The sequence below is a fragment of the Theobroma umbraticum genome, unplaced genomic scaffold (genome assembly GCF_002168275.2).
Source record: "Theobroma umbraticum cultivar Fairchild unplaced genomic scaffold, ASM216827v3 scaffold_67.0, whole genome shotgun sequence".
Taxonomy (NCBI): domain Eukaryota; kingdom Viridiplantae; phylum Streptophyta; class Magnoliopsida; order Malvales; family Malvaceae; genus Theobroma; species Theobroma umbraticum.
In genome coordinates, this window is record NW_018397262.1 from 6,930,013 (window position 1) to 6,952,309 (window position 22,297).

The window sequence follows — 22,297 nt, forward strand, 5'->3', positions numbered from 1 at the left end:
TTCTACACAAAACCTCAAAATCAAAGTCATTTCACATTCATTCTTCACTTCCTTATCTTGTGCCTTACATTTAGGCTTATCACATATTGTCAAAAAAGTGATAGCAAATGTGGAATCATTCACATGGGTTAACATAACTTTTAACACCCCAAATAAAACCAATAATCAAACACTATATTCTATATAAATAAAGAATAAACAAATTAAGTAATTTAAATAAATAAAAATTAAAAATATTAAATGTCATGAATAGTATATCAATCAAAAATAAAAATAAATATTTTTTTATTTAATAATTATATTTTTTGGATCAACAACTTGAGTTCGAGACAATAGTATACATTAAATTTTAACACTCAAAAGTAAAGAAGAAAAGAAAATAATTTTTATTTTATAAAATATTCAAAAAATAAAAAATATTTTTTCCTTTACTTTTCATACTAATATATATTATTTTTTTAATTTTATATTTATATACTTTGATTGCTTAAGACAACTTCAGACAAACCGACAAATCCACCCCCTGACACAGCCCCAAGATCCAACGCGCCTGTCAGGAGCCCATCTTTCGCACGTGCCCACCCACGAATCGCACGTGCCACCTCTCTTCTGCTCCCTTTCTTTTCTGTGTTCTAAGATTCCCCTCGCCAGCTGAAAAAAACCCAAATAAAATAAAGAAAATCCGACCTTTAATCTTAAAACCCCTCTGAAATTAGGGTTTTTCGCCCCACATTTTTCGAATTTTCTTCCAATTTTTGCATGAAATTCTCAGTCTGAACGAGCTTTGTTGAAAGGTTCCGAACAACTTTTTGAAAGGTTTTCTTTTTTTTTTTTTTAGTTTTTTAAATCTCAAAATGGAGTCGATTTTAGCTCGAGCATTGGAGTACACTTTGAAGTACTGGCTTAAATCTTTCTCAAGAGATCAGTTCAAATTACAAGGCCGTACCGTTCAACTTTCTAATTTAGGTAATGAGTTTTTTTATCTTGGATCTAAAGTTAAGCTTCCAATTCCTGTTACTTAACTCTTTTTTTTTTTCTCTGGATTTGATAGATATCAATGGCGATGCGTTGCATGCGAGTATGGGATTGCCCCCTGCTTTGAATGTGATGACGGCAAAAGTTGGGAAATTGGAGATAATTGTGAGTTTCTATTGTTTATTATTGATTTTTTAACCTCTTTTTTTGGATTTTGAATTGAGAAATCGATGATTATTATTTTTAGAATTTGTATTGTTGATTTGGAATTTATAAAGAGTTCGAGATGTAAAGTTAGGGAATTGATTAGATTTCAGCATATGTTAATGTGAAAATGTCTTTTTGATTATATATGGAGACAATTTAGTGGGAAATTATGAGGTTTTTAATAATTTTATTTGCCTTTAGCTACTATGAATTGGAGAATGAGTTTAATATTTCCTACTGTTGGGTTAGGATGGATTTTGAGATAATCGGTAATTAGTTTTGGATTTGCTGTTTTACATTTAATTTTGATTTGGTTCATAATCAGGGGGTAAGAAGATAATAAATTGAATGTTCATTTCCTTACATCTTTTAGACATTGCAAATGCATGCTGATCCTTAATTTAGCTGATATTTTCTTCCCACGAGCTATTGAGTTTCTAGATAGATGATGACAGCATCAACTACTACTGCTGTTGCTGCTGCTACTACTACTACGCATTCTCACTATATGGTGTCAACTATCTGAATTATATTGCACCACTGTGCTTTATTTAAGACTGTATGTAGTTCCTAGAAAAAGACAATGAAAAATCAGCTTAATTACTTTTCAGTTTTGTATTTTTCTATGTTTTCTTTATTCTTTTAAATGGAAAATTCAGCTTCTCTTGTTCAACTCAAACTATATGTGAAAAAATAATTTGCAAACTGGAACAATAGGAATATAAGGTTGAAATTGTCATCCATTTTGTATTTGCCTCTGAGCATTTGAACTGGTTTTGATTCTGTTTTCTTGAACTGATCATTTTCTCTAAATTAATTATTTTTCTCTTGTAGCTCCCCTATGTCAGTAATGTACAAATTGAGCCAATTATTGTGCAAATCGATAGGCTTGATTTGGTTCTGGAGGAAAATCCGGATGCTGATTCTTCTAGGAGCTCAAGCAGGTAATGTAGATTCACCGTTGCTCAATGTTATGTTTGACAATTAGAATCATATTTGTAAATTTGTCATTTGGAATTGTGTACTGTTTGTTAAAGCAACTTGTATCTGCTTCTGTGCTTACAGCACTCAATCATCCACCAGCTCAGGGAAGGGTAGTGGTTATGGGTTTGCCGACAAGGTTAGATACTATCTTTGGTAAGGTTGTAGATAAGTATTTTGCCTTAGAATATTAAATCATTTATTGATTTAAACACTATAAGGTTAGCACTTTTGTAGTGCCTGTACTTTGTCTGCAGGTTGCTGTTGCCTACTACAATGTTGGACTTCAATTAGATCTTAAGCTAACATTAAATAAGAGAAAATAAATTCCAGCACATAAATATACAAAATTCTTTAATTGGTTGAATGACTGGTTTATGCATGTCATTTTATGCATGTCATTAGCAACATTGACAAAGGTTTAGACACGGAATATTTACTTCATGTATTGACCTTTTATTATTTTCAGATTGCAGACGGAATGACTCTACAGGTTCAGACAGTCAATCTTCTACTTGAAACTCGTGGTGGTGCTCGTGGCAAAGGGGGGGCTGCTTGGTATGTTGTTTTATTTTCAGCTTGGTCATAAACTTTCTGGTTGCTTGCATGGCCAGTAGATATATATATATATATATATACAATCTAATGGTTTCTTAACTTGTTTTGCTTGGTTGCTTTGATCATTAGACTCTTCTTCTCAGAGATAGACTCATCTCCTTTTGTGCCTGACCCTTGTAGTGACGATTATAATATAACTTAACTTAACTTACAAAGAACTTGTAGAAATATGTCCAAAAAGGACATTGTAGTATAATTGGAGTGCCCCTTTTTCTTCTAAGTTTACTCATATCTTATGTTTATACATTTCTTTTAACTGTATATAATCATTTTACAAGCAAATGATTCCCTAGGTATTGTTGAAAAATGTTTTGTTCGATACTAGAAAATTCTAATCAAAGATGCATATAGCTATGTGTTGTCTCTAGAGTTTTTGAAATTGCTTTGTCTGACATTTGGTCATTTCTAAACATCAGATCCTTGCAAGACTTCAGTGCATTATATCCAAATAAGTAAGAAACATCATCATTGGTAGAGGAGGGAAACTTATGAAGATTTTACATCTTTGCATGAGATCATTGTTTATTCCATATCTATTTTGGGGGAACCTGATAATGCTCTACACTTTCTTTTTAATGGTTTTGTAGATCTTAATGAAGGCTTTCAATATTTGCATTCTTTCTATACGAATTACTAAAATATCTTCTTTCATTCTGCCCTTGTTTGTGCACTACAAGAGGATACTTTGTTCAAGTGACAAAGTTCTTTGGCTGTCAATGAAACTTGTATGGAACTCTTACCTTGCTGCTTTTCTTACTCATGTTTATCATTTTTTCAGGGCATCACCTATGGCATCTATCACCATGCGCAACATTTTACTATATACCACTAATGAAAATTGGCAGGTACTTTAATTGTGTTTTATTGTGTCATAATCTTGTTAACTGTTTTCTTATGTAACAGTGAACATTTGAACAAATTGTTTTTGGCAGGTTGTAAATCTTAAGGAAGCACGGGATTTCTCCTCAAACAAAAAGTTCATATATGTTTTTAAGGTAACGTTTCACATAAACATTCCTTCCTCAAACGAAACAGACTTGTGATTCCCTCTCTTCCTACTATGCATGTGCACATACTGGCATGCACATTCCTTCTGTGCACTGCTTTATGTTTGTCCTTTTGGTCTACCTGTGTCCTTGGTTTCTGTCAGAATGAGTAAATATGTTGCATGTGTCGGCTTAGTTTCTAATGACGCTAACTTCTTTTCGTTTCAGAAACTTGAATGGGAATCTCTATCTATTGATCTCCTACCTCATCCTGATATGTTCAGTGATGCTAATTTAGCACGTTCTCAAGAGGGAGCAACTCATAGAGATGATGATGGCGCAAAGCGAGTTTTCTTTGGTGGAGAACGTTTTCTTGAAGGCATATCAGGAGAGGCTTATGTAATGCAGATTATTCTTTTCAATTAATTTTTGATGAACTTTATGTCATTTTAGACTGTTATGTGGTGGTAGAGATTTTTTTTTTTTTTTTTGTTTTCAGGATGTCTTGTACTCTGACATTTAAACTCCAACATTTTCCTTTAGATCACAGTGCAGAGGACAGAATTAAACAGTCCACTAGGCCTTGAGGTTCAGTTACATGTTACAGAGGCTGTTTGTCCTGCGTTAAGTGAACCAGGTAATAAAGTTGCCTATTTTCTATCTGCTTGTTTCGCCATATGTATTAAATATATAATGCTAACACAGCATGTAATTGTGGTTTAACCACATGAGCAGGGCTCCGAGCTCTTCTCCGCTTCTTGACTGGATTTTATGTATGTCTAAATAGAGGAGATGTGGATCTAAAAGCACAGCAGGTTTTAAATTTTGTCTACCATCATTTGTTTGATATTTCTACCATCTTCTTTTAACTTGTTATGGATAATTTTTACTGAGTTCTCTCTCTCTGACCTGACAGGGATCCGTTGAAGCTGCAGGATGCTCTCTAGTTTCTGTTGTTGTGGACCACATATTTCTTTGCATCAAGGACACTGGTTTGTTTATGTTTTAGTTGTTTCCTTTTACACACATAGACAGAGTTATATTTTAATAAGCAGTTCTTATGTGTTTATTTTAGAGTAGTGTATACATTCTCTTAGACCTCCATTGTGTTTGGAAGATTGAAGGTAAAACAGAGTAGAGTAAATGGTGGAAAGGTGAGGAGTGTAGACTGAGTAAATTAGTATCTATGTTGTTGGGAGTGGGGAGGAGAGTAAAGTAAGAAGTGTAAGCCTTGTTACCATTGCATTTTTCCATTAATAGATTACACACAGGGTAGATTAAACTGTTTACTCTCTTTCGCTCTTCCCTCTTCTACTCCTCCATTCAAGCACACTGCTCATCATTTTGTTAGAACATATTCCAACGGTTGAATTTACTTGCAGAGTTCCAGCTCGAACTTTTGATGCAGTCACTCCTCTTTTCTCGGGTATTTTCCTATGATACTTAATATAGAACTTAATATCAATTCATTTTCCTGATCAAATTCTGGTTTTGTGGATCTATCTTTTTTATGTTTCTGCTGGAGAATTCTAGTATGATGATAAGAATGTTAATTAGATTTTAGGACGTAGAGAAAATAAGCAACTGTATGATTGTATTTTATAAAGTCCAACATAGAAGACAACCATGCTCAATCTTTATGTGAAAAGTTGAAATTAAATTATACAATATTGTCTTGTTTTATGATAATGCTTTCATGGTGATTGATGGCTTCTCAGTTAATTTGATTTAAAAACAATCCAAGATCCCAAATATTGTCTAATGAACTTTTATATTAGTAACTTCTAATTGCTCCTTAGTTTCCAGCTGTGATTATGATGTATCCTTTACTTTGCATAGTCTGCTCTCTAAAGTTCTTCATTTTATTTGAAAATGGTTGGGCATCATAATATTTCTTTCATGCACTTGCAAGACTGTTGGTACAGTCATGTTATGCTGGGATGTACCAAATCTCATGTTACGATGTTCTGTTCCTGCAGGCCAGTGTCTCTGATGGAGAAAATGCTCGTAATTTGTCCAAGGTTATGATCGGTGGGCTGTTTTTAAGGTAAATATTGTTATATTTTACTTTTCTGAAGCTTTGGTTGTGGTGATTTCAGACCGGCTATGTCAAGTTCAATTATTGCTTTTGTCATGTTTGAAGGTTTAAGCATTTGTGAATGTGGCTTTCCTTGTCTTTTTGGGTACAATCACCTGATAATTTGATTAATTTAATTTTGTGGAACAAATCTCAATGTTTTGGCTATGTACATACTATCCAATCAAGAGTTCAACTTTTTTTCTGCAGAAATATTGATTTTCATTTCCCTACGCAAAATTTTCCATAAGCTTAGTCCAAATTTTTGAATGTTTGGAAATATTCTCCTGTATATGATACATGACTGTACATGTGAATCACTTGGAGTCATCTTGCTTTTCTCACCTAGTTATCTTCATTTTGGCTGTATTACTGTTTAAGTGGAATTTAACATGTCAGAGGTGTGATGCAGGGATACCTTTTCACACCCGCCTTGTACTTTAGTGCAACCATCTATGAAGGCTGTCTCTGATTCTTGTCTTCACATTCCTGACTTTGGTATCAGTTAATTATTATTTTGTACTATGTCGAAAAATAAATTTCATTATGTGGATGTACACATAATCAGGTTATAATATAGGTTACTATTCTCTTTCTTGGTTTATCAGGTAAGAATTTTTGCCCTCCAATATATCCTCTGGGTGAGCAGCAATGGCAGTTAACTCTGGGTGTTCCTTTAATCTGCCTCCACTCTCTTCAAGTCAAGCCCTCTCCACTCCCTCCGTCTTTTGCTTCACAAACTGTAATTGGGTGCCAGCCTCTTATGGTATAATTTTATAATTTTGATACACAATTCCTTTTCAACCAATTATATCAACTTTCCCTTCTCATGCTCATTTTACCATTCATTGTTCAGATTCATCTTCAGGAAGAATCTTGTTTGCGGATATCTTCCTTCTTAGCTGATGGAATAGTTGTCAATCCTGGTGCTATTTTACCAGATTCTTCAGTGAATTCCCTTGTATTCACTCTCAAGGAATTAGATATTAGTGTTCCTCTGGACACAAGCAAATTGGATAATCCTGGTGGTGGAGAGAACCATATCATGCAAAAGTCGTTTGCTGGAGCTAGGCTTCACATTGAAAAGTTGTTTTTCTGTGAGTCACCATCACTGAAACTCAAGCTACTGAACCTGGAGAAGGATCCTGCTTGTTTCTCTCTCTGGGAGGGTCAACCTATTGATGCTAGCCAGAAGAAGTGGACTGCTGGAGCTTCACAACTTAGTTTGTCTTTGGAAACAGCTTCTAGCTTGCTTGGAGATAAAAGCTCTCTTGGCTGGTCGTCAGGCTTGTGGAGGTGTGTTGAGCTGAAAGATGCTTCTATTGAGTTAGCTATGGCGTCTGCTGATGGAAACCCATTAACAGTTGTGCCTCCTCCTGGTGGTGTTGTCAGAATAGGGGTTGCTTGTCAACAATTTATGTCCAATACATCAGTTGAGCAGTTGTTTTTTGTCTTGGATCTCTATGCATATATTGGTAGAGTTAGTGAAAAGATTGCGGTGGTGGGGAAGAACAAAAGACCAAAGAGAAATAGGGATGAGTCTTTGGGTGGAAGGTTGATGGAGAAAGTTCCTAGTGATACTGCTGTAAGTTTAACAGTAAATGTCCTTCAGCTTAGTTTTCTTGAATCATCGTCCTTTGATATCCAGGGCATGCCTCTGGTTCAGTTTATCGGGAATGCTCTGTTCCTTAAAGTCACTCACAGAACTCTTGGTGGTGCTATTGCTGTTTCATCCACTTTGTGTTGGGAGAGTGTTCAGGTGGACTGTTTAGACACTGAGGGAAACCTTGTACACAAGAACGAAACACTGTTAGATTCAGTTGAAAATGGTTCTTTGGTAACTGGGAACGGACTTTCTCCATTAAAAGCTGTTTTTTGGATACACAACAAACAGACGCACCAATCAAATGGAAAAGCATCACTAATTCCATTTTTGGACATAAGCATTGTGCATGTCATTCCTTTTGATGAGCGGGACAAAGAGTGTCATAGTTTAAGTGTGTCAGCTTGTATATCAGGTGTGCGCTTAGGTGGAGGAATGACTTATACTGAAGCTCTGTTACATCGATTTGGAATTATCGGGCCTGATGGTGGTCCCAGTGTGGAGCTTTCTAAAGGCTTAGAGAATGTATCATCTGGGCCACTGTCAAAACTTTTAAAACCTTCAGCTTTCATTGGTAATGATCTTGAGAATGGTATGGGACATAATCTATATTTTTGAGTTAGTTCGTTTCTCTTTATAAGCAGCAGTAAAGCTTTCCTTTGGCATTTACTCATGTAATTTAGCTGTAATTGTCTTAAATTTTGTATAGGTGGAACCTTGGGAGGGGTGAAAGATGATATGTTTTTGCACCTGGGAATGCCAGATGATGTAGATGTATCCATTGAGTTACAAGACTGGTTATTTGCTCTTGAAGGTGTGCAAGAGATGGCTGAAAGGTGGTGGTTTGACAAAGAAGTCTCGGGCAGAGAGCAGAGGTGTTGGCACACGACTTTCCGCAGTTTGCAAGTAAAAGCGAAAAGTCCAAAGGATGTACCTAATGGAAAAGGGATTTCACATGTAATGCAGAGATACCCAGTGGAGTTGGTCACAGTAAGAATTGCTTTACTTCTCTTGTCAGGCCCTTCTAATGGTATTTTATTGGCTTAGAAGTTATTAGAACTAATAGTATTATATTTGAGCAACACTGGACTGTTGATGTTTCTCTGCATTTTGTTTTGAGTGTTAAAAAGCATGTATACTGGCCTAGGTGGTGTCTAGGGTGAGGTTTTTCATAGGGTTGGGAGGTTATTGGAGGGTCCGGCCCTGGAGCTTGTCCTATGATGGCAGGAGGGGTGAAAGATTGGACCTTTTGGGTTTTATCTTTAATTTATTTCTATATCTGTTTAATTGGGGTGGGGTGGGACGGTGTTAAGACTTAAAAGCTAAGCAAAGTGTAGTTTTTTTAAACTTTGTAGAATATGGTGTCCATTCTCATTTCTCATTGCATTGGCATTAGAAATTCTTTCTGGTTCAGAATTGTTGGGTATGGCACAGTATCCTTTTCAGCAAAGGCATGGTGGGAATTAGAAATTTTGGTTTATTTAGTTCCTATTTATGTGTCAATTTAGGACACAAGTGCCTTGGTCCATGCAGCAGTGAGCTCATTTTCATGTGAATGTAATGTTTCTGCCTTCCTTGTAATAACTTCCTAAAATGTGAAAATCCTTGTAGGTCAGTGTGGAAGGCTTGCAGACCTTGAAGCCTCAAGCTCAGAGGGGCATTCTTCAAGATGTATCACCTGCAAATGGCTTCAAAGAAAGTTTTGAGGCAATAGGAGGGATAAATGTTGAAGTTCGTATGGTGATGTCAGAAGATAATATTGAGAACGAAATGATCAACTGGGTGTGGAAAACTTGAAATTTTCTGTCAAACAACCGGTAATGAGATCTAATTTTTGAAGAAGTTGATTACAGTCAAAATAATTTTGGTCAATCACTCATAATTAAGGTTTTTCACTCTGTAGATTGAGGCCATTGTAACCAAGGATGAACTCCAGCACCTTGCTTTCCTGTGCAAATCTGAAGTTGATTCAATGGGTCGTATAGCTGCTGGAGTCTTGCGGCTGCTCAAGCTGGAAAAATCGCTTGGCAAGGAAGCCATAGATAAACTTAGCAACCTTGGTAAGTTTGATTTAGCAAAGTTATTTCTTTAGTTAAAAGTTACATACTACAAACCTTTTGTATGAGTTGGGAAGATAGAAGACTTAAAGAGTAAGCAGATTGGGGTTTGTTGCCGAGGTCCTGGTAATGGAAACTTTTGCTTCCGATCACAAGTGCTGTTCAGGATCTTAATGTACTGGAGACGCACAAGTATTACATGAACAGAATGGTGAACATAGAGTGGAATAGAACTGACGACTTACCTTATACCTTAAGGAAACATAGAATATGTTTTAATAATATGTATTCTAGCTTAAATAAGGTTCCTAAACCAGTTCAACACCAAGTCAACACTGTAATTCAGTTTTCTTGGAAGGTATTCTTTACTTTCTTTAACCTTATTGTCATCCACATCAAATATAATGATTTATATCCAATCTAAAATTGATATCCCTTCTTTTTCTTTCGCCGCCTGGCTCTCTCCACTCTTGTTGCTTACTATTTTCCTCGGTGTGTGGTTCATAACGTATAAGTTGATGCCTTGCAGGAACTGAGGGTTTTGACAAGATTTTCTCATCAGATAAGCTTGGCCGAGGCAGCAGTGCTGGAAGTATTGGGCTATCTCCTTCATCAAAAGAGATTAATGTCAACCAGCTGTCAACTGTGGCTTTGCTTGAGGAGGTAGTTTTGGATTCACAGACCAAGTGTGCTACTATTCTTGCTGAAATTTCTAATTCAGAATCTTCTGAGAAGAAGCTTACAAATATTGAAGAACTGAGACAGAAACTGGATAGTATGCAGAGTTTACTGGTGCAATTGCGGGGACAAATGTGATTAGCTGTTCTCTTCTCATTCTTTATTGTAAAATTTTGGGACAGAAAGCATCCCCAGTTATATAGTTTACTCAATTCTTTTCTGTATATAGTACAAATATATAAATAGATGTCTGAGTGTATGTGCTGAGTTGGCATAAAAGAAAGCTGTTCTTTGGTGTAATCTCTCAAATTTTGTATCTTACAAAAATGACATTTTCCCAAGTTTTAATTGTTATCAATAACCCGTGATATTGGTAATGAATGACCTTTTGTTCATCAGATTATACCTGGATTTGTAATTTTTTCTTACAACCTATGAATTTTTTTTTTATTTTTGAGGAAAAAGGGGTTCGAACTTTTTTTTTTTGAGAGGAAAAATTATGTACCAATCAATGAATTACATGTTTGGGTGTTCATACAATCTATGATTGATATGCATACTCATTTACATACATATAATCGCGGCACTTTGGAACAAAGGATGATTTGCAATCAACCAACCAACCATTGGACATTGGTAGTGCAGGCTCAATTAGGCAGCCTTTGACAGGTGAAGGTTAATTGTGCTAATGGGGGTATGATGTTTTAGGTGGTGGAAAGATACAGACTTTACAAGAAAACTACCATTTGCAAGAGATAAAGAGTGGTTGAAGGTTATTGTTGGATCATGGGAGTGTACTTTGAGCCCCAAAAAACTCTCTAGGTAGATGGATGTTGACCAAAGTAATAGCCATGGCATCATATAGAACGTATGGTGAGCTCACACTCTATACAGATGCAATTGAAAGGTGATCAGATCCATTTCAACAAGTAATAAATTAATGATCCTCAACGAGTATTATTAGGCGTGTAATTAACCTTTAAAATGTGTTTCAGTTGGGATATTAAATGCATGGATCAACTCCCAGATTACATGAAGAGAAGCTATAAGTCACTGTTCGATGTTTATGAAGAAATGGAACGACTGTTGGTGCAAGGGAAACAATACGGTGTTGGGTATGCAGAAAAGGAGGTATGATCATCGACAATTACCCCATTGATTTCATGTACACGAGAAATATTATTAATAGTTGTTGGATTTTCCTGCCCCAGGCGATTCGACTTGCTCAAGCTTACCTTCTTGAAGCCAAATGGATGCATGAAATTACAAACCAACATTTGAGGAGTATAAGGCTAATGCATTACCTACCTCTGGCTATGGTATGCTTGCTATCACAGCGTTCGTAGGCATGGGAGCAAGAGACCTTTAATTGGGCAGTTAATGACCCTAAGATCATCAGAGCTTCCACAATAATTTACAGGTTCATGGATTACATTGCTGAACACAAGGTATACTACTATGATCAAAGATATTGATTTCTAATGTGTTAAAATGTCTTCATACACCAGTGAGAGGTAAATTCAAAACAATTAGTTCTTCGTCTCAGCAATAAGAGGTATTGAGTTCGAGTATCAGTAATTTTTTATTAACACTTTCCTGAATTCAAGCCTTCGACAGGATGAGCAGCTTATCTACCCACGCTAAGAGTTTCTAAAAACATAAGAAATTTTTTCTATGGATGGCAGTTTAACCAAAGGAGAGAAGACGAATGCTCAGTGACAGAGTGATACATGGAACAATACGGCGTATCAGCGCAAGATGCATACGATGAGTTCAACAAGCATATAAACAAAGAGTTCCTGAAACCAACAGAAATGCCAACACTAGTTCCTCAATCGTTGTCTCAACCTTGCACGGTTGATGGATGTCCTTTACAGAGAAGGAGATGGTTACACATATGTTGGCAAAGCTGCAAAAAGTGGCATCACTTCCTTGCTGATTGATCCAGTCCCTCTTTGAATTAGCTCTTGGAGCTGCTTCTTCTATACAAAGTATTGGTTGAGATTGAGACTTACACGACTCACACTGATGCACCCTTGCACATGCTTGTGTCAGTTATTTTTATAGTTTGCTTTTTGTTTATTTTGTGATAATGACTTGCAGCCTATGCATGTACAGACATGAAGTGTGCCTTCTTCAGTGTGTAAGAGTGTAGCAAAAGAGTACATGATGCTGTGTACTGTGTATTGAAGTGTTTTACTGCTTAAGGAGTGCTGATGAAAATTCAGTGTCTTCTTTTTCAGCTCTTCCTCTCTCTGTTCTTTCTGTTAGCTTACTGCATTTGTACCTCACTGCAAACCAGTGTTCATTCCAGCTCTATAACAAAAAACTGTTGTACTGATTGTTATCTTAGTTGTTGATTTGTTCTCAGGTGGTTTTATGTATGTGGCAAATCTTTACAATGTGTTGATTGTTATCCTTTTTTTTTTTTTCTCTTTTTGCACCTGCTTTTAATTGGTTTATACATTCTTGCATACTCACATGATGTTTTAAAGATAGGAAGTGAAGCCAACAATGGAGAAGTAGGAAAATTGATTCTTTCAGGCTATTTTCAATTCATATTTGCATTGTTGGGGAAATAACTTCAATTTTTCAATTAAGCAATTTATTGAACTAATTACATAAGTAATCTATTAATATAATAATTCATTTAGTTGAAAAGTTCATTTGTTCTGAAAGTAAGTGCATGATGTAACTTTCGAATCTTTTCTATAATTTCTTATTGATATTAATCTCAAATACACAATTTTTTGAAAATTGAGATACATCTCATTCCAACTAGTTTGAAAGATTGAACAATTTATCTACTCGGGACTTTACGTAATCTCTGTTTTCATACGTAAGTTTATAAATTTCATCTGAATAAAAAATATAAATGGCTTTTTTTTAAAAAAAGTCAATGAATTAATTAATTTTCCCACCTAAAAATCAAATCATCCAATTTGATCAAAATCAATGCATCCAAAAGATAGCTAAACACCAACCTAAGTATTGATTCCTTTTACTGGTTATGTCACATATGATAGAAACTTGAAACATCGACTTTAACAAAGTTGTCTTTTAAACATAGATTGTCATTTATCATATTTGATTTTGTTTGATTCTAGTCCCACATTTATTTAAAGAAATAGATTGTTGATTAAAACCATGGGTGATGCTACTTTCATGCATACTCATTTGGAAAGCAACTGAGAAAGCATGCATCCCCAATTATAAAGTTTACTCAATTGTTTTTCATATATGCATGTTGGAGATTTATACAATTGGATATTTATTGTGACCCCATTCTCCAGGCTATGCTCTGCTGATCTATTTTTCATTACCCTGAATGGAGAATGGAAAATCTATTCTTTTCTTTGGGGTGACTTGGATTGTTTTCCTTGTCCTTGACTGATCCTGCATATTGCCTGATAAGGTTGAACAGCAGTTCAAGTGAATATTGTCTAATAATATATATGAAATTAATAATTGATATAATAATTTATTTATCTAATTGATAAATAATAAAATTGATTTATTCATCCCTTTGATTTCGATGGTTAAGAGAGCAATGTTTTAATGTCCAGAGTGGTAAGCCTAAACTCGTTTTAAAACTTTTTAAATCTCGAGTAAATTTTCAATGTTTATAAATGTTTTTGTTTTAGTTATTACATTATTAATTTTTTTTTATTATCATGTGTACATGATAATGTGACATTTCCCTAAGTTTTAGTTGTTATCAACAACTCTTGCAATACTGGCAATGATAGGACTGGTGTTAAAAGTTTGTCCCGCACGGCTGCGCATGCAGATACATATAAGCCAAGCACGCTGCAGTAATGAACAAATGGCAATCAACCAACCAGCCAGTAGGTGCTGATTAATTATCATATTTGACTTTAGTTGATTCTAGTGCCACATTAAATGAAATGCATTGTTTGATATGGGTGATGTTACTTTCATGCATACTCTTTTGGAAGGCAACTGATAAAGTATGCATCCCCAATTATAAAGTTTACTAAATTATTTTTCATATATAGTACAAATATATAAATACATGTCTGAGTGCAGTCTAATGCCAGAACAAGAGACTCACACCTGCATACCATATCCTGAACCACAAGGATCATAAGCACTGTACAAAGATATCAACCAACATGTACCTGTGTAGCAAATACTGTATACACAATAACCAGGCAACCCAGGAAACAAAAATCATTTGACAAACTCACATTTACAAACCCCAAAAGCCTTTTTAGCTAACTGCAAATCCGGTTGCTTGTTTTTCTCCGTGCGAGACCGAACTATATCAGGATTGATCATGTGCTGGTTTTCCCTTCTTCTCTTTTGAATCTGTAACTTTTGTGATGGAAAGAGTCCTTAACATATCTTCCTCTTTTAATTGGAATTCCTGCAAGGAATAAGATAGAGCTTTTAATTCAGGAAGCCCCTTGCTGTTTGCTTCACTTTTATGTGCAAGTATATGCTTTAATGTGATACTTCATTACACATTGGATGTGTATGTAATTGATAAAACTTATGTAAAGATAAAAGTCAATCATTACTAATAACTTGAACTTAAGCTTTTGAGAACCATGTGATTTAAGTTTAAAAAATTATTAGATCAATGATATTTTGATCCAAATTAACACATATGCATGAGGCTCTCTTGCCAAAGTTGGAGTGCACAAACAGCAGGATGATCTCTTGGGTTATTACTGGTTGGGATATGAATATTTTGACCATTGTGTTTGTGTTGGCCAGTTATTTCTGTCTGATGGCTGTGTTTGTATTGGGGCTTTGGCTGGCCATGGTAATGGCTTTTGTTTTGTAAATGAGTTGATACATTGTCTTTGAAAGCACATGTGTGGTTGGGTTGATTCGATCGGGAATTAATATTTGGCTGGCCGTCGTAATTGATTGAGATCCCATTTATGTCTACTTACTGCTTGCACAAGTTATTATGTTATCAAGTTAGATATTTTTGCGAGTATTCTTATAACAATAACCGATTTACATTCCTATCGAGAATTAATAATTGTTTGACCGTTGTAATTAATTAAGGACTCACTTAAACCTATATAAACACAACAACTAGTGCAAAGATCCTCACTACTTGCACAAGTTATTGAAAAAAGAAATGTCCTCGAAACTTTGTTCAAAACCTGCTTCTACTTCCTCTGATGATCATAATGCCAAGTCCAATGAGAATCGTCATTTGGCCAATTTCCCTCCTAGCATATGGGGAGATCTTTTCCTCACATGTCCTGAAAAAGTATACTATACTTCCCCTTTTTTTAAAGAAAAAAATTACATGGTTTTCAATTATTTAAACTCTTGATAACTCTTTAAATTATGCTTTCACAAAATTTTGCTCTTTCGAAGAACATGGATGCTACAACTCAACTACAAGAAGAGTTGAAGCAACAAGTACGGAGAATGCTTACCACACCTATGGATGAACCATCCCAAAAGTTGCACTTAATCGATGCAGTCCAACGCTTAGTTGTGGCTTACCATTTTGAGAAAGAGATAGAAGATGCTTTAGAAACTGTTTATGGTGACTGCACTAGTGATGGCAATGATATCTACATTACATCTCTTCGATTTCGATTGCTAAGAGAGCATGGCTTTGATGTCCAGTGTGGTAAGTCTTAATTTGTTTTAAAACCTTTTAAATGTTGAATAAATAAAAGTTGATGTGAATATTCCATCTGGTTAAGATAAGGTGATGTGTAATGTCAAGTGAGGGAATCGATTATCTTCTAATGATTTAAGTAATCGAAAAAGTAATATTTTGGTGAGATTTCAAGAACATTTAATTACTACATGCTGATTAAGTATTGAATTTAATACTTTCCCTTGATTGCGCAGAAACATTCAACAAGTTCAAAGATGACAAAGGAAACTTCAAGGTGTCCTTGAAAAGTGAAGTGAAAGGCTTGCTAGGATTATACGAAGCTGCTCATATGCGTATGCATGGAGAATATATATTGGAAGAAGCACTTGCTTTCACCACCACTCATCTAGAGTTTGCTGAAACTAGCATAGATCAGTGTCCCCTTTCAGTACTAGTCTCCCGTGCCCGAAAATGGCCCATCCGTAAAGGATTGCCAAGGTTGGAAGCTAGGAGATTCATTTCCATATATCAAGAAGATGGTTCACATGACAAAACGCTACTGAAGTTTGCCAAGTTGGATTTCAACTTGGTACAAAATCTGCACAAGGAAGAGCTAAGCAAGATCTCTAGGTGATTAACTCCTTAATTCTTATGTATGAATAGCTTTCTGAATAATAAAAAATTATAGTTGTGCTAATGGTTTTATTTCAGGTGGTGGAAAGATTTAGACTTCAAGGGAAAGCTACCTTTTGCAAGAGATAGATTGGTTGAAGGTTACTTTTGGATATTGGGAGTGTACTTCGAGCCTCAATACGCCTTTGCTAGACAGATATTGACAAAAGCAATAGTCATGGCATCAACTATTGATGATATATATGATGCTTATGGCACATTTGAAGAGCTTCAGCTCTTTACCAATGCAATTGAGAGGTCAGCAATATATAAATATATTGCAATTAACTTTTTTGATAACTTCAATATTAGAATTTGATTGAATTTTCAGGTGGGATATTAAGTGTATGGACCAACTCCCAGCATACATGAAATTGCTCTACAAGGCACTCTTAGACGTTTAAGAAGAAATGGAGGAAGTGATGGCAAAGCAAGGAAAAACATATCGTGTCCAGTGTGCGAAAGAAGCAGTAAATTCACACTATCCCCATCTCATTCAAGATTTTCATGAAATAAATAAAGATTATTGGCACCACAAAAGCTGATAATATACCCTCTTTGGCTTTGGTCATTTCCTAGATGAAACAATTATCTAAAGCTTATTTTGTTGAGGCTAAATGGCACCATGAAAACTACGTACCAACGGTGGCGGAGTACATGACCAACGGATTAGTATCTTCTGGCTACATCATGGTTGCAATCACATCTTTTGTTGGAATGGGAGACATTGTGACCAGAGAAATCTTTGATTGTGCATCTAACAATCCTAAGATTATTAGAGCTTCTTCAATGATTGCCCGCCTCATGGACGATATTGTTTCACACAAGGTAAAGAACTAAATGCTAAAATATAACATAGAGTTCAATCATAAATAAGACTAAAATCATACATTTTATCAATCACACCTATATATTTATTTAGAAATTAATTTGCGTATTGCAGTTTGAGCAAGAGAGAGGGCATGTTGCATCTCATAATGGGATCAATCTTGCAAGGGTGATGGATTTCCTTTACAAGGAAGGAGATGGATACACACACGTTGCTGATTGATCCCATTCCAACTTGAAGAAGAATTTGATACGTAATAAATAAGAAGTGGAGTTGTTCACATCTCATAATGTGACTGGTTGGACATTTTCAAATAAAATGAATGAGACATAATCTCATGTTGGAAAATAAAAGAAACAAAAAGCCAAAATGTCATGTCTGTTGGAACATTCAACCAATTTGTCTGTTCTTAATGACAATGCTATTTCATGATTTCCCTGTTCCAACAATAATAACATGATCATGAAAAATTTTCAGCCTCCACATAAACATTACCTATGTATAAAATAAAAAATAATATTTTGATTAATGATAATTTGTTAACTCTTAAAAATAAAAATTTATTTGATTCAAAATAAAAATATAAAAAATTGATTGAATGTAATAAAAAAATAATAATTTATTTTAATATTTTTGAATAGTTCAACATTTTTTTAAACCAATATTCCTTTCTTTTAATAACGAAAAATGTTCATTAAACTTGAGTTGTAGATCAAGACGTAATTCTCTTCGTTCCATGAATTTCATCACCTTTTTCATATATTTTGAATTTTAAATATTTAAAATAAAGTTTCAAAATTTTAACTATTCAAGGGAATTTTAAATATAGCCAACATGTCTTAATAAAAATAGGAACCACTCATCGATATTTTTGATGCATTAATTAGTTGCCAACTCATTTGGACCACATTGTTGCAGCCATGATCTTGGAAGAAAAGAAACAAATAAAAGCTTTTTTTTGGAAAGTGTATTTGTATTAAAGGGTGGAAAGTTACAGGAGAAAGGTGGAGAGCTTTCACCCATTCAAGCATCCTTAAGTAATCCTTGCACTGAAGTACAGCTCAAAATCCCAATAGGCCTCAACTCAAGTGCAACACTATTCTGTAAATACAATAGGCCCGGCTGATCATGCACACTCTGGATCTTCAGTGCTACCAGTAAATGGTTTGGTCTCAAGATCCCTTCAAGCATTGATGAAGTCAGAATTTTATATTTGAAAGACGAAAATAAAAAATTTAATATTTTAAAATTTTAGGGTGGGGCGAGGCCCCTACTTGCCCCCTCCCTTCACCTTTGCCTTCAAGAGACCCACATGACATGACATGTTATAAAACTTTGGGGAGATGTTTTCCTCAATTGTCCTCCTAAGGTATATATAAACTTCGTGTATGTGTTAATATATAGTTTTCTAACCCTATAAATATATTACCTTGTACAACAATATTGATATAGTTAATATGTTAAGGAAGGTGATTTACACATTTCTTTCATGTCTATTTAATTATAAGAAACATCACTAGACCACTTGCCGGCGTATGTGATTATAATAAGTTTGTCATGGATGGACTGGTTATTTCTCTAAGAAACAGTAAAAGAATTGACTTTTGGGGGGATGATTGGATCGGAGGAGTTGTTCTCAAATACGCATGCTCGAGGGTCTTTGCTTTAGCCATCAAAAAACAAGGTAGGGTGGTGGAGTTCGGATCATGGCAAGAAAATGACTGGGTCTAGCAAATCGGATTACGAAGAAGACTATTCAAATGGGAAATGGACTAATTGGAGGAATTCATTGGTCTTATAGAAAAGCAAAGCATGGCAAGAAACTTCCAAGACAAACTTATTTGGAAAGGTAACTCTAGGGAACAATAATACTCGTCAAGATCCTTTTGTAGGATGGTTCTTCATGCCAACACCACTCACGCCAACCATTGGAAGCTCATTTGGCAAGGACTTGCGCCTCTAAAAATTAAAAAATATTTTGTTGGCAGCTTGTTAGAGGATCTCTGGCTGTTAAGGACAACCTAGCCACTAAAGGAATCATCAATGATGCTGCTTCCATTTGCTTACTTTGTAGAAAAGAGAAAGAAACAGTCGCCCATCTTTTCTTTACTTGCGAAAAGACTTGGTTTTTATGGCAATGGTGCGGAGGCCTTTGCAATTTGAATTAGATCGCTCACCGCGACCGCCTGGTAAGTTTCCTATCCAGGTTTGAATTCAATTCTAGTTTGGACAACAATTTGGTCTTGAAAATAGCTTGGTATGCCATTATTTGGACAATATGGATTGGTAGAAATGATACTACCTTTAGAGGCAAATAGTGGAATGCTTGTCAAATCTTTGAACTTATTAAGGTTAGAGTTGCATGGTGGCTCAACGCAAGGTGGCCAAACCTTAATATGTCAGTTGGTGACTTGATTAGATTCCCAAATGAGGGCCTTAACCCCAAACTAAAAAAGAAGATTAAAAAACAGGAAGCATGGGTGAAATCATAGTCTGGATTTCTTAAATTTAATACGGATGGCACCTTGCGGGGTAACCTAGGCGATTTGGGGGTTGGTGGTATCTTGCGAGAGGATAATAGAGACTCACTCATTCTTTTTCTCAAAGTCCATAGGAGTCATAGACTCTAATATGGCAGAATTAATGGCTGTTAAGGAGGCCATCTTATTGCTTGCTGCTTCGGCTTGGTGTGCTACTCATTCGTTGATCATTGAATGTGACTCTTCTAATGTGGTCAAATGGCTCAAAAACCCTCACGACGTGCCCTGGTGACTAAGTCTATCATTCGAATTATCAAGATATTGGAAATGGTCCAAAATTGGCAAGATATTCGAATTGAAGATAGCTTAGCTAAAAATGGTGTGCAAAGACCCCAGGATCTTCTTTGGATTAATAGTGAAGCTCTGCAATTGATGCAAACCAACAGCAATAATTCCAGGCTGGAGCTTCAAGTCCTTAACATGAATGAAACAGCGGTTAGCTCATTGGAGATTTGATCTCTCACAATCTGATAGTCCTTTTCCTTTGCTGTCCTTTTATGATGTTGTTGAATTTCATTTTTTGTTTTTTGCATGATAGTTGCCCGCTGCTATGCTGTTGCTGGTCTCTGACTTTGATCTCAGGAACAGGATGTGGAAAAGAATTTCTTGCAGATGTCAAGTTCTACCGGTCTGCACCATTTACTCTATGCACCGAGATTTTGGCCTCTTAATTTTCTATGCCTTTAAGCTTCTTTTGCATGTAATGAATTCTGACAAACTTATGTCCTTGTTGCTTTTGTATGATGAAATTTTGTATAGATGTTTGCTCGCTTGTGGCTAAGCTGATGGAAGCAGATTGCTTCCTCTTTTTCTTGTCTTGGTTATGAAGCTTCTTTTTGTCTCGCTTCTAACCTTGTACAGCTCATTTTAATATTAATGAAAAGCAGCTTATCAATATATATATATATATAGATATGGCTGATCGGTTAGCTAAGGATGGCATTGGCAGAGTAACAAATCTTATTAACTACTGCGAAAATGAGACAATGGAGGTAATGAGGGAGTTTACAACAGAGTCGGAATCTACCAGACTGTGAAGCCAAAGAAACTAATAACTTGGAGGGAGAGCTGTGAGGTGGCCGAAGGGTGGGAGGAAGGCAATTTTAAGGTAAAGCTCTTCTTAATGGAGCAATAAAACAGAATGGGCAACTGTTTTGTATAGCTGTAAAGGGGAAGGGACTTTCATAGATTTCCTTTTTTTTGCTAGGATAGTTTTTTCTAACCCTGATGGGCTAGTTGTTTGATTGCTGGGATGTTTTGTCCAGTTTATGTTCCTTTGATCCCATGATTTTGAGCTAGTATGCCTGGTTCTTATGTGTGTAGAGGCATATGATCCAAACTCACTTTTCTAAATGTCAGGGGAGAATCTACTATTCCCCTTCCTTTAGAAAGGAAACACAATAATTTCTATTTTTTTTAGAAAAAAGGGAGATTCAAATTTACTTTTCAAATAAAAAGTTCATGCATCGACTATTAAATAATAATAAAAATCCCTCAAAAAGCAATAAAAACCAATAATTGAAAAGCAATAATAAGAAAAGAATTTCGACCTTTATCTGTTTCACGAGCAGCTCAAGCTTATTTATTGCTTTATCTATAAAGACAAGAACTTTTTAGTGGGGAGAAAGGAATATTAGAAATTTATAATGACTTTTTTTTTTTAAAAAAAAAAGGTATAATGACTTGTGAGATAGGGTCATTTTCTAATCAAGTTGCGGGTTCTAGGTTTTCTAAGATCTAAAGATACGAGTGAATGGAGTCCACATTTTCTAATACAAAAAGCCAGGTTGGTTGTTATCAAATCTGTCAAAGCTAGCAAGGGATGTAAACTTGTAGAGTTGTAGAATTCAAAAAAGAAAACAAAATATTAACAAATGATAGAAATTGTGGCTAAAGAAAAATAATGATAGAAATCTTTGATTTTAGATGCACTAAACTATTAACTAAGATATTCTATTCATGCACAAAGATGTTAAATAAACTAAATTGACAAATGAATCATCATTCTTTATAACTGTTTGAATTAAAAAAATTATCATTTTTGCACTATATGATATAATAATATTAATATATTGTGCTATCGATATAAGTGTACAACCATTTCTACCAAATATTTTATAATATCTCTGTCTAGTCATTTTTGTTTCTTCATATTTCTCTTTAAATTTATAAACTCTACCCTTTTTGGATGCAATTTTATCATTCTACTATATTTGTTTTGGATGTTATGCACAGGGTTTGAGTCTGTTGACAGCATTGGTGCCTATCTGTTCCTACCTAGTCTCTTTTGTAGTGTAATGAAGCTTCACACAAAATTCAACCAACAAAGTAAAATTGAACGGACAATTACAATGGCTCAACTTAAAGTTTCGATACAAGCAAATGGGTAGAGAGTACCCGTACTTGAGCAAGTTTGAGAACAAAGAAAATTTTAGTAATAAATACAGCAAAATACAAAAGAACCATCAATTTTCT

At 35.2% G+C, this 22,297-nt stretch overlaps 1 protein-coding gene and 2 pseudogenes across 1 annotated transcript; all 3 read left to right on the top strand.

Moving 5' to 3' along the window:
- The first annotated feature begins 528 nt into the window (after positions 1 to 528).
- On the top strand, positions 529 to 10,579 carry LOC110418995 (amino-terminal region of chorein). Its single transcript, XM_021431844.2, is given in 21 exon segments — positions 529 to 966; positions 1,052 to 1,140; positions 2,017 to 2,126; positions 2,248 to 2,302; positions 2,633 to 2,721; positions 3,560 to 3,626; positions 3,714 to 3,776; positions 3,996 to 4,166; positions 4,311 to 4,404; positions 4,503 to 4,582; positions 4,684 to 4,759; positions 5,150 to 5,193; positions 5,747 to 5,814; positions 6,257 to 6,342; positions 6,453 to 6,610; positions 6,701 to 8,039; positions 8,157 to 8,437; positions 9,059 to 9,230; positions 9,233 to 9,264; positions 9,351 to 9,507; positions 10,034 to 10,579. Coding segments are annotated over 21 exon segments (3,630 nt in total). The 5' UTR covers positions 529 to 854; the 3' UTR covers positions 10,321 to 10,579.
- Positions 10,509 to 12,141, top strand: LOC110418873 ((+)-delta-cadinene synthase isozyme A-like; annotated as a pseudogene).
- Positions 12,142 to 15,585: 3,444 nt separating this feature from the next.
- Positions 15,586 to 17,546, top strand: LOC110419323 ((+)-delta-cadinene synthase isozyme A-like; annotated as a pseudogene).
- Positions 17,547 to 22,297: the final 4,751 nt, after the last annotated feature.